The following is a 13,279-nucleotide window of genomic DNA, read 5'->3' as shown; positions in this document are numbered from 1 at the left end:
GATTTGAACTCAGGTCCTCCTGAATCCAGGGCTGGTGCTTTTATCCACTGTGCCACCTAGCTGTCCTGATGCTCATCATTTCTTATAGCATAATACTATTTCATCACAAACTTATAGAGCAATTTATTCAGCCATTTGGATGGGCATCCTCTCAATTTGGCTATACTCTTGAGAGCTGGTAAAAGGTAATAATATGGCCCTAACCTGAGGGAGAATCCTACCTGCCTTTTCTGCCTAGCTATTTTCGCTTTGGAGACCCAGGAGACTTGAGAGGCAATATGTTTGATGGAAAGAGCACTGGCCTAGTGGATAGATGATCAAAAAATATAAAAAGGCAGTTTTCAAAGGAAGAAATTTAAGCTATCAATAGCCACAGGAAGAAATGCAAATTTAAGCAGCTCCAAGTTTCTACATCATACTCATTAGATTGGAAAAGATGACAAAAATGGGAAATGTTGGAGGGATTGTGGGAAAACAGACAAATTTTAATGCACTATAGGTAGAGCTTTGAAGTTGTCTAGCCATTCTGGAACACAATTTGGGACTAGGCCTTAAGAGTTACTAACTGCACTTAGAAAAAAAAAAAGAGTGGCAAAGAATTGGAAATTAAGGGGGTGCTCATTGATTTAGGAATGTGTAAACAAATTATAATTTATGAATGCAATGGGAAGCTACTGTGACCTAAGAAGTGATAAAAAGAATGGTTTCAGAGAAACATGGAAAGACTTCTATGCATAAATGCAAAGTGAAATGAGCAGAACCAGAAGAACAATTTGTGTAATAACAATACTAGAAAGACAGACAATTATGAAGATCTCTGATCAATGCAAGGACCAACCATGATTCCAAAGTACCAGTGATGAAGAATTCTATCTACCTTCTTAAAGAGAGGTGATGGACTCAATATGCAGAATGAGACATACATTTTTGGACATGAACAATATGGACATTTGTCTTGCTTGACTATACATATTTATCACAAGTTACTTTTTTCTTATTCAGTACAAGTGGTAAGTTGGAAGAGAGAGAAAATAATTTTTGTTAATTGGAAAAAATTTTCTTCAAAATTGTTGCATGTTTATTTGCCTTAAAGCACTAGAATGATATGACTTACTTTCCTGACAATATTTATAAACATCTTTAGATTTATATAAGGGAATATTAAAAATCAAAAAGGAGGGGAATAAAATATATGGCTCTGATTAGTAGTAAGATCAACTTAATGTGGGTGTGTCTGTGACCTCTCCCATTTTTATACTGTGTGTAATGTCTATCTTCTTATAACAAATCCATTTTCAGTCCCCTGGTGTGAATCCTTTACCTCACCGAGCACTTTTGGCTCAAATAAAGATAATGTGATATGATTAGATATCTAAATAATTATTTGACCCTAACTTTCTTTTCCCTGCTACTCTTACTTATATAATTCCAAATTGCTTTCCAAAATGGTTGTACTCATTTAAAATAACTACAAAGTGTATAAAATACTTGGGAGTCTACTTACTAATAAATACACAGGAACTATATAAATAAAACTATAAACCGCTAGTTACAAAAAAGATAGTCCTAAATAATTGAAGAAATAGTAATTGTTCATGAGAATGAGTCAAAATGGAAAAAAATAATACTAGCTAAAATAATTACTAATTCAATGCCATGAGGATCAAACTTCTAAAGGGTGACTTTATAGAACTAGAAAAATAATAACAAAATTCATATGGAGGCCAAAAAGGTAAAAAACTTTAAAGGAGCTAATGGAAAAAAGTGGGAATGAAAGGGACCTAGTAATACCAGATCTCAAACTCTACTACAAAGTAGTAATTCCCAAAACAATGTGGTATTGGTTAAAAATAGATCAATCAGTGGTGCAAGTATTAAGTATACAAGAGGTCAAAATTAAACATAGAAGTAAAAAACCACACTAACTTTGTGTTCAATAATTAGAATTAGCTAATGGAATCAGAACTCATATTTGATAAAAAAAATCTCTGGGAAAATTGGACAGCAGTATGGAAGAAATTAGCTTTAGACCAACACCTCATACCTAATAGCAAATAAGTGCCACATGAATATGTGACCTAGATATAAAGAAAACACATCATAAACAGAGAAGCATGTAAAAATGATATATCTGATCTATTGATAAGATAATAGTTTACAACTAAAGGGATAAGGAGGATCATAGAACATAAAATGAACAATTTTTATTACATAAAATTTAAAAGATTTTGCAAAAACAAATCCAATAAATTTAAGATTAAAAGGGAAACAATTGGGGGCAGCTAGTTGATGCAGTGAATAAAGCACTGGCCCTAGATTCAGGAGGACCTGAGTTCAAATTTGGCCTCAGACACCTGACACTAGCTGTGTGACCCTGAGCAAGTCACTTAACCCTCACTGCCCTGCCAAAAAAAAAAAAAAGGAAACAATCGATTTAAAACATATTTACAGCAAATTTCTCTGATAAAAGTTTCATATCTAGGATGATAAGAAACTGATCTAAATTTGTAACCATTCAGAGAAGAGAGATATGATCTCATGGTGTGACACCAAAATTAAATTTAATTCAAGGAGATGCTTGAGAATGAAATTCAACAGTGCAATTGCAAATGTGAGGAGAGAGAGGGAAAAAAATTAGAAATTGCTGTGGCTACAGAAAAGAGCTGAGGTTTGCAAAGGACTTTACAAATATAATTTTTATCTTCACAACACTGTGAGGTAGATGCTATTATTATCCCCATTTTACATGGGGATGAGGAAACTGAGGCAGGCATAATTTAAGTGATAATACAAGGTAGCTTGTAAATAGTGTCTGGGGCAGGACTGAATTCAGGTCTTCCTGACTCCAGCACTCTATCCACTGTGCTACCTCACTGCACTAATGTACAAATGATAGAGGCAAAGGCACAAAAAATTAACATGAGTGGTTTGGTATTGTACAAATTGTGTAAGAAAGTTTACTGTTAAAATTTTAGTTAGACCTGCCCAGAAATGGAAGGGACTGCCTCATGAGATAGTTACCTACCACGATAGTTCCTTGTGATTTTTAATTTTTTTTGCCAGGCAATGAGGGTTAAGTGACTTGCCCAGGGTCACACAGCTGGTTAGTGTCAAGTGTCAAGGCTGGATTTGAACTCAGGTCCTCCTGAATCCAGGCAGATGCTTTATCCACTGTGCCACCTAGCTGCCCCCCCCCCTCACATACACACTATAGTTCCTTACACTGAGTTTTTATGACCTATTGTTGGGGTTATTCAAGCCTCTTCTAGGAGAAGGCTAGATGAACTCTAAGGATCCTTCTAACTCTTTAAGATTCCATGAACTTAACTGTCCTTAGGATTGGCAGATGGAAGAAGAATTAGCCTTTGCTGCTTGATCTCAGAGGGGAAATCTGAGATCAATGAGTGGAAGTTATAGGGAGATAGACTTGTTTCACTGAAGGAAGAATTTCCTAATAATTATAGCTACCTAAAATTAGAACTGCTGCCTCAGGAGATAGTGCTTTCACCACCACTGAAGGTACTTTGGAAAAAGGTTTAACAACAGTTGTTGGAGATATTATAGAGGTGATTCATGCTTCAGGTAGGAGTTGAAATTTTAAAGGAAATTTAATTCTCTAAAAGCTAATTTAGGGCAGCTAGGTAGCATAGTGGATAAAACACCTGCCCTGGATTCAGGAGGACCTGAGTTCAAATCCAGCCTTGACACTTACCAGCTGTGTGACCCTGGGCAAGTCACTTGACCCTCATTGCCCTGCAAAAATAAAAATAAAAGGAAATTTAATTTGTCCCTTCTTACTGAGATTTTATAATAAGTAATGTTATGCCATGAATATATTGTCTTGGGTACAATGTAAACAGGGATTGCCTTCTGTTTCTTTATATTTTAGTTTTAACACAGCTTAGAACCTTTACACAGGACTTTTCTCACAAAAAATAAATTTAAAGTAATTTTTTAAAAAATCACTGATTCTTATTCATTTCATACTTCCCTTGCTCTCATCACACGATGATATTCCATCTGTTTAACACTTTAAGTTTGCAAAACACTTTATAAATTTCTTATTTGAGCCTCACAATAACCCCATGAATTAGGTGCTACAGATGTTATTATCCTCATTTTGCAGATGAGAAAACTGAGGCTCAGAGAGGTTAAATGATTTGATTAGAGTCTTGAATCCAAATGTTACTGAGTCCAAGTTCTATCTACCATACTGTGTTGCTCTTTTGTTCTGCATTACTTTGAAGTGTTAAGAATAGCATTGATTAACTTATCTAGTACTGTTTAGTACAAATGATAACCAGTTTCATGACTACATGTGCTGACTTCAAAACAACTGAGATTAGCATAGTTAACTTTAGTTAATTGGTTAATTTTGCTACATGTATTTTTTTTTTATTAGTCTTCGTACTCTTTCTGCAATACCTTCAGAGGATTCTGAGAACCACAATATCACTCATCCTCTCCAGGCCAGGATTCCTTTCGAGGGAGAAAATATTGCTTTGTGGAAGAACTGTGAATCTTTGGTGAATCGTATGTGCCGACTAGAAAACATCATGCAAAATCTGAAGGCGAAAATCTCACAACTTCAGATTAAAAAAGATTTGAATCCACAGAATCCAGGTATAGAGAGAAAATCATGAGAGCCGAAATCTGGTACTTAGCAAACTTATGTGTGTTTTTTTCTTCTTTCTCATGCTTGTTTTGGGTATAACAGTGCTCTGTGGTCTTGTATTGTCCAATAGTTCATCTGAAAGATCAGCTGAATGCACCACAGGAGGAATATTCACAGGACTTGAGGGAGATGCATCTGGAAGTCATGAATTTGCATAAGCAACTGCAAGATGTGAAGGAAGAGGGAGACAAGGCTCAAGATGAAGTTCAAAAATTGAGTGCTACAGTGGAGATTGTAGCAGCAACAGAGGTCTGATCCTAGTGTTTTGTTCATTTAAGTTCATTCCTAGAGAGTGACAGGACCTGAATCAGTCCTTGAAGACTAACTTCTAAAAGAAGGTTATGTTGAGTTTATTCTATTTTTGCTGACATGTACTAAGTGTTTAATACATATTTATTGACTTGAGACTAACAATATCCACATTGAAGCTTTCAAGCTATTGGGTAGTATCAGCAATCACATATTTGAGTTCCTTCTATCTGCAGCATACTGAGGGGGATGGGATAGGAATACAAAGTAGTATGAAAATCCCTGAAATGAAGGGATTTACAACCTGATTAGGGAAAAAAGATATTTTGTTGTTGTTGCTGTTGTTGTTGTTTTGGTTTTGTTTGGTTTTGCAGGGCAATGGGGGTTAAGTGACTTGCCCAGGGTCACACAGCTAGTAAGTGTCGAGTGTCTGAGGCCAGATTTGAACTCAGGTACTCCTGAATCCAGGGCCAGCGTTTTATCCACTGCACCACCTAGCTGCCCCCAAAAAGATATTTTTTAAAAGAAAGTTAAATGATATTAAGCATCAATGGAAAAGATGTTATAGGGAAGTGCAGGATTAATCACCAAATGAGAAACAGAGACAGCAAGTGCTATGAATTCAGAAGTTGATATCCTATTGGTCTGGGAAGGAGATGGGACTGTACCTATGCACTGAATATGTGAATGATAAAACCACATGAACAAATAGCACTAAGGCAAAGGGTGGGTGTTCAGTGACCAGTTGAGTCTTGAACATAGAGTTTATATAGAGGAATACTCATGGATTAAGTTGGAAATATAAAGGGATTATAAAAGCCCTGGATGCTGGACTAAAGAATTTGAACTTTCTCCCCTCTAGGCTGTGGGGAGCAATTAAAGTTTTTCATAGAGTAGGGAAATATGATAAAAGAATTGTTTTAGGAAGATTAATCTCATTAGCAGCATTCATGTTTGATTACAACAGTTCAAAAAGGCAATGAGGGCCTGAATCTAGGACTTTAATAGTGCAGTGGAATAGAAGTTACGTTGCAAAGAATGAATTAATGGGACTTTGTAACAGATTAATACTTCTTCTTACTCCACTTTATATTAAAAGATGACTTAGAATTTCAACCAGATTGCTGGGAGAATTGTAAGAGTCTAGAAGACAATAGGTGAGAATAGGTAATGATTTTGTAGATGTTGTATCTGAGGCAAAAAATAAGAAATCCAAAAGAATATGTTCAGGTGATATTTGGAAGCGTGAGTCTAGAGTTCAAGGGAACTGTCAGAGTTAGAGATGGATCTTTAGAAGCTGTCCAGCCGGAAGTGATGGTTAAAGCCTTGGAATCCGATAAGAACTGCAGTGGAGAAGTGTGGAGAGAAAGAGAAGAGCCTTGTGTAATATGCATTTTTAATGGTAGGTGTAAGAAGAAGATCAAAAGAATGAGCAAATAGGAGGATAGAGAAGAGAATTTAGTGAATTAGGTTGTGGTCATTAGGGACTATTTCTTCTCAAGCCTCCCACACCACCCCCTTCTCTTAGCCTTTCAACTAAGGACTTTGCCTCTTCCCCAAGAAAATTAAAGCCATTAGCTGTGAGCTCCCTCTCCTGCTCTATGTCAAAATCCCTTGACATCAATCACCAAGCTCTCCCTTTTTCTTCCAGACTCTGATGTCACGACCTTACTAATGCCAATCCTTCTCCTTGTGTTCTTGATCCCATCCCCTTTCCATCTTCTGTATCATAATGTTCTCTCAGTCTCAATCATCTTCTCTCTCCAATGTTCAGTCATCTCTCCATCTACTGGTCCCTTCCTACTGACTTTAAGCATACTCATCTCCTCCATCCTTAACAAACCTTCACTAAACCCTACCATCAAGGTTATCATCCTGTTGCTCCTCCCTTTTTCAGCTAAACTCCTAGAAAAGGCTATCTACAAAGGGAAGAATTGGAAGGGGTGGGGTGGTTAGGGATTAACCTTCCTCCTTCCTCATCCCCACAAAAAAAAAATATGAAAAATGAAGGTTGGGCCAGAACAACTCACAGACAAGTAGGACTGCTTTGAAAGCGATATGTTGAATACACTTAAAGAGAAAAGCAAGCTCTACATAATCGAGTTTTGAAGTTTCATGTAGAATCTTCTCCTGTTCCACAGAGTAGATGGACATATTAATTTTTTTATGGTTTAAGTACAGAATTTTTTAAAAAATTTAAGTTTTCCACACTTATTGCCTCTACCACCCCTCCTCTGACTTATTTGCAATCTGACTTCTAACCTTGTCACTCAACGGTAACTTTTCTCTCCAAAGCTACCATTGATCTCTTTGTTGCTAAATCAAATGGTTTCTTCTCAGTCTTTAGTCTTCTTGACCTCTCTGCTGCATTTGACACTGTTGACCTCCCTCTTCTAGCCCAGATCAGAGATTCTTAATCTTTTTGTGTCACAAATCCCAGGTTTTTGCTCTTGTCTTAAATACTCCTTTCCTCATTCTCTTCCTACTTTCTAACAATTCTTTTTCACTCTTTTTTACTGATTCATCTTCTCCATCATGCCCTCTAACTATGGATGTTCCTGCAGAATCTGTCCTGGGCCTTCCTCTCTTTTCTTTCTAAACTCTACCTCTTCTTGACCTCATCAGTTCCCATAGTTTTAGTTATTATCTCCTTGTAGATGACTAATAGGTCTCTGTAGTCAGTCAATCCCAGACCACCAACTGGCCATAAGTAAATGTCCCAGAGACATCTCAAATTCAGCATGTCTAAAGTGGAATTCTCTTTCTCCCCAAACCTACCTCTCTTCCCAACTAGCCTATTTCTATCAAGAACTTCACTATCCTTCCAGCCACCCATATTCATGACCTCAATAGCATTATTAACTCCTCCCTCTCTCTCATCCTTCTATTACAATTGCCAAATCTTGTCATTCTCTTACATCCATCTCCTACTCTCTGCTCATACAACCACTTCCTTAGCTCAGGCCTTGATCTCTTCTCATCTGGACTATTGTAATGTCCTCCTAGTTTATTCTCACTGTCTTAAGTATCTCCCCTCTTTATTACATCCTCCACTTATCTACCAAAGTTAATTTCCTAAAATGCAAATCTGACCATGTAAATCCCCTGCTGAATAAATTCTAACGGCTCCCTATTGTTGTAGGATAAGATATAAACACCTCTCTTTGGTTTGGAAATCCCTTCACAAATTGGTCCCAAACCATCTTTTACATTTCTCCTCTTCCTACACTCTATAATCCTGCCAAACTGACCTTTTCTCTGTTCCTTACACACAACACTCCATTGCCTGTCTCTGTGCACTGTCACTGGCTATCCCCAAGGACAGCACTCCCTTTACACCTCTGCCTTATAGCTCCCTCACTTCCTATGTTCTAAATGAAGCCTCTTCTGATTACCCTCTCCCCAATAACCTTTTTATTTGTGTTTGTATGTATTATATTAGACAACATGTACATAGAAAAGCAAATATATATATATATATAAGCTTTTCTATGTACATATTGTCTTTCCTAATATAATTTGTTATCCTGGAGAGTAAAAAATAGTTTAATCATTTTGTCTTTGAAGCCCCAGCACCTAGCATGCAGCCTGTTTCATAGCCAGCCCTTAATTAAAAACTTATGTTTTTATTGGTAGTGTAAAAGGCCAGAGTGATAAAAGAAAGGGATAGCTGAGAACAATCTATTGTATTTCACAAGAAGTTCATTAACCTTTCATTGTACAGTGCTGTAGAGTTGTAGGAATGGAAGACAAATTTCAAGAAATCAGCAAAGGTGGGCTATGTGCAAAGCGTTAAAAAAATATCAAAGTGGAGATTTTGATTGTAAAAGGAAGGTAAGAAAAAGATTATATTTAGAGGGGCCAGTAGGATCAAGTCGAGGTTTTTCAGACTAGGGATCACTGAATCTCAGAATTCACCTGCAAAGCTGGTAAATGGTATCTCCTACCCCCAAGTATTTTTAAACAAGCAATTCTATGAAATACCTCTATTTTTTCATATTTTTAGTATATCATTTACAGCTTAATAAAACTAGTTTCTCTTGCTATTTAGCTTTTGGTAGCGTTCTCCATGTGGTAGTGATTCCTCGCTTGCTGTAATGTAAATCCTTGATCTAAAACTTCGTTTTTTCCTTTCCCTTAATTTTAGATGGATGCTACAGTTGATACAGAGCAGCCGAAGGCCAAAAAACACAAAATGACCCATAAAATTCAAAAGGTAAGGCAAAAGGATTTTGGATGATTAGAATTGTGGGGCAGGATATAGTGGATAGAGAGCTGGCCATAGAGACAAGAAGACCTGGGTTCAAGCCACTCCTCTGATATACTTTGTGGTGCTAGGCAAGTCATTTAACCTGTTAGTGCTCTTGATACCTCAAACTATAAATTCTAAAGGACATCCCAACCTGCCTTGGTAGAGTTTCCTTACCTGAAAGTTCCCTATTTTTCTTTTTTATTTTTGCCTTTACCTTATGGCATATTAAAAATCAATTGATCCAGCCATCAGAGAAAGCAATTTCAAACTATACCAAAAATATTACTAAACTATAAATTGACTACTCATTGATATCATTACCAAACCTATATATCCCAAAGAGATCAAAGAACAAAGAAAAGGACCCATAGATATGAAAATATTTACAGTTAGGGCCTGATTAATGAAAATAATTAAGCCCTTGAAGTGGTGGCATGTATTTGTATTTGTACCATTCAAAGTTATTAGTGTGTGAAACATGGTAATTGGTTCCAATGGAAATATACAGTGCAAATTTGAATAGTACAGTTACTCTGCTGGATTCATTATTTGCACTTATCAAGACCTGGCTGTATAGCCACTGTTTTTGAAATGTCATAGGTCCAGTCAGTCCCCATCCCTATGAAGTGGTTAGACTTCAGACAACTTCACCCATCTAGTGCATAGCCTCAAGGCATCATGGTACTGTTCTACCATAAGTTCTGCTATAACACTTGTTTTTTAAGGGAATCAATTTCCAACAAAATTGATATGTTAAGGAACAATTTGAGTATAACATGAACTTTGTCAGCAAAAAAAGAGAAAACTGCACCCAGCTGAATCTACCACAAAACACACACGGGCATACACCCGGTTTCTTGTTTGGCACGGTTAAATCACACTTCACACTAACAAACTGCAACCCTTCTCACACCTATTTCCACAAGCACACAACATGTCTTCTTCACATTTATTGTTTATCTTCTAGTGCTGTGGGAGCTGTGGGCAGAAGAGGACTGGTTCAAACCCCTAAACTTCTCTACCCACTTAACCTTCCTACTATCTGCCCCCAGAATTGCTGACCATGAAGATCACCCTCTGGTGTAGCCATCAACCTCTCTAGGCTAGAACCAGGCTGGGCGGCAGCCTGATTTTTATTACTCCATTTTCCATAGCATGGTAATTTTAAGGAACATATATGTTGAGTTATAGCAGAATTGAAGGTATAGTGAAATGAGAAATCAGGAGACTTGATTACTAATTCTCTGCCACTAAATAGATGTGTAACTTTGGGCAAGTCACTAGTTTTCTCCAGACTTCAATTTCCTTATCTATAAAATTAGGGAAATGGGCTAAATTATCTCGACTCTTTCTTCTAGTATTAGTATTCTGAGACAGTAACATCAGGAGTATTCGAAAAGGGCATCTGATCTTCAAGGAAAATAGTTGTCACAAAGCCTCTGTAGTTTACCTAGGAAAGGCATAGAATGACTCCTATGTTAGATTTTACTAAGTTTAAGTTTGTAAAATTAAGGTTATCATTTTAATAACCATGTTTATTAGAATTCCACTGATAACCTCATTTCCCCCTGGGTTACAGTGGTTTATAGATAAGGAAACATTGAGGTGGGGAAGGGGTAGTCACTAGAAATTGTTCGACTGAGAGGTGACAATTTATAGCAAAGAAAGACATTATTAAGAAGAAGAAGCAGTCTGATGGAAGTTGGAATCAGAAGACGATTTAAATCCTTGTTTATATCAACAAACATTTACTAAGCAGCTACATTGTACTTACAAAAAATAATTCCTGCCTTTAAAGAGCTTACATTGGACTGGATTCTAACAGTTGCTGTATCACTAATAACCATTCTGAGCTTCACTTTTCTTACTTGTAAAGCAGAGATAATCATATTTATACTGCATACTTCACAAAGCGGTTGAAGACAAAGTGCCTTGTATTTGAAATTTTGGGACTTCATTGCTAAAACTTATCTTGTCATAGTATGGCCTTGGAGAACCCAACATCACATTCCCACCCCAAAACAGCATTGCAATTGGCTGTAGTGAAGGTTAAATCTTAGTAAAAGCATAGCAGCATAAGATAAGCATACTTACATACCTCTGGAGGTTCCTGAATGATAAATGTGATCCAGAATGCCATTCTACATCTCTGTTTCCATTGTCTAATACCCGATTCAATGAGTATAATTCATATCTAACTCAAATGAGTGTTGGACTGACCTTAACAATACCTTGAAAAGAAATACTTTAGTAATATAATTAAATAAAATTTCTTCTTTTAAGATATTTCCTAGGCATTTTAATCACTAGTCTAAAAAAGATAATAAATAGAATTATTAGGCTTAATTAGGAAAATTCATATTTGAGGAGAATGAAAATAGAACTCAAGAAAAGGTAAGAATAATTGTGAATTATTTTAACCAGATTAAACAACCACATTTGACCAGTATTGCTAACTAAAATTCTACGAATAAATTGAAAGTCTACATCATTCATAATTTATGAATCTGAGTGACAGAGTTTATACCTTAGTAGTTGTAATTATCTTTTGATAGTAAGATGAAAAGAAATTTTCTTTTGGAGTATCATAATTCAATCAGAATTACATTTTTAGTTCAGAATGCAGGTTTTAATAGAGACTCTATCGGGGCAGCTAGGTGGCACAGTGGATAGAGCACTGGCCCTGGATTCAGAAGGACCTGAGTTCAAAGCCAGCCTCAGACACTTAACACTTACTAGCTGTGTGACCCTGGGCAAGTCACTTAACCCCAATTGCCTCACCAAAAAAAAAAAAAAAAAGAGAGAGAGAGAGAGAGAGACTCTATCAGTGACTCTTGTTTACTTTGATGAATAAGGATTCTGGGCCTGTTAGCCATCTCCAGAGTAAGCGCATAAAATAAGGGTACCCAGGGAACTTACATAATAACTTCAGAATTAAGTCATATGCTTACATTCTTGATTTTCTAAATCGTAGAATTTAGAACTGAAACTTTAGATATCTAATCCAACCCCTTCATCTTATACATGAGGAAACTGAGGCTCACAGGGGTTAATTGACTACCTCAAGGTCAAAAAGATAGTAAGTAGCAGACCCAGTTTAGTCCATTAAGAAGAAACAAAATTTCTGAATTACAGTCTGTTGATATGGTGGCATTGCTTGTTGAACTGGTGACAGTTATTTTGATTCTTGTTAAGTCAATATGATCTTCAGTTAGTCTTGGTGTTTTAATGTCTGTGTTGCCCTGTAGCTAAGGGAACAGATATCTCAGGAGAAAAATCTACGAGAATCTCTTGAGGAATCCCAAGCAGCTATGCTATGCAGAGTGCAGGATATGGAAACAACAGTTGAGTTGGAGCGGGAACAGGTAGGTGAGAATGAGGATTCTTCTGTTCATTTTTATGATGAACTGAAACAAGAAGAAAATGTATTCTTTTTACCTTCATCCCTAGAAATGTTCATGATTTTGCCTGGATTTAATAATCATTCATTTTTCTTTAGTAATCCTCTGAAAGCATTTTTAATCTTACAAGCTTTTTCTCTGCCATAGTAAACATAACTATGTCTATGTTGAGAGAAAAAGGAGGATCAAAGGTGACATGGTATAATGAAAGAAACACCCAACACTTGAGTCAGAAGACCTGGGTTTAAGTTCTGGATGTTCTGTTTATTGTTTCCTCACCGTATGTCTTTGGGCAAATGACTTATCCTCTCCTTAGGCTTTTAGAAAAGTTTCCTTATTTAAACAGTCCTTAAAATCTCTTCTAATCTTAACATTATGCAAATCTCTAATTAAGGGTTTACTACATGAAGTGAGGAAGATCAATAAATAAATAATATAAAATAACATTTACACTGCTTTTAAAATTCTACTTAGACAAACAGTTTTTGTCTTTCTTAGTTTGAATATGTACAAGGAAAGTAAACCGTTGTACCAAGAATGAATCACATTACTGGAGATGAGGTCTGATGAGCCAGAGTACAATGGTACTGTTACCTCATTGTTCCTGGAATGTATGTTGCTCTTTCTGCAACCTAATTTTTTTTTTGGCTGCCGTATCTCACTGCTGACTCATATTGACCTTGTAATTCACTAAAATCTCCA

The 13,279-nt window shown here is 36.4% G+C and overlaps 1 protein-coding gene across 1 annotated transcript in view; it reads left to right on the top strand.

Annotated features, from left to right (window-relative positions):
• CCDC150 (coiled-coil domain containing 150) overlaps positions 1-13,279 on the top strand; it is a 98,083-nt gene that overhangs the window by 6,274 nt on the left and 78,530 nt on the right. Inside the window, exons 3-5 of the mRNA XM_043995812.1 lie at positions 4,403-4,623; positions 4,746-4,924; positions 12,425-12,541. Of these exons, the coding sequence (XP_043851747.1) occupies positions 4,403-4,623; positions 4,746-4,924; positions 12,425-12,541 (517 nt within the window). The remainder of the gene's footprint in view (positions 1-4,402; positions 4,624-4,745; positions 4,925-12,424; positions 12,542-13,279) is intronic.

This window comes from Dromiciops gliroides, chromosome 3 (assembly GCF_019393635.1).
Source record: "Dromiciops gliroides isolate mDroGli1 chromosome 3, mDroGli1.pri, whole genome shotgun sequence".
NCBI lineage: Eukaryota > Metazoa > Chordata > Mammalia > Microbiotheria > Microbiotheriidae > Dromiciops > Dromiciops gliroides.
The sequence above is the reverse complement of the archived record's forward strand: the minus strand, read 5'-3'. Positions and strand labels throughout refer to the sequence as shown.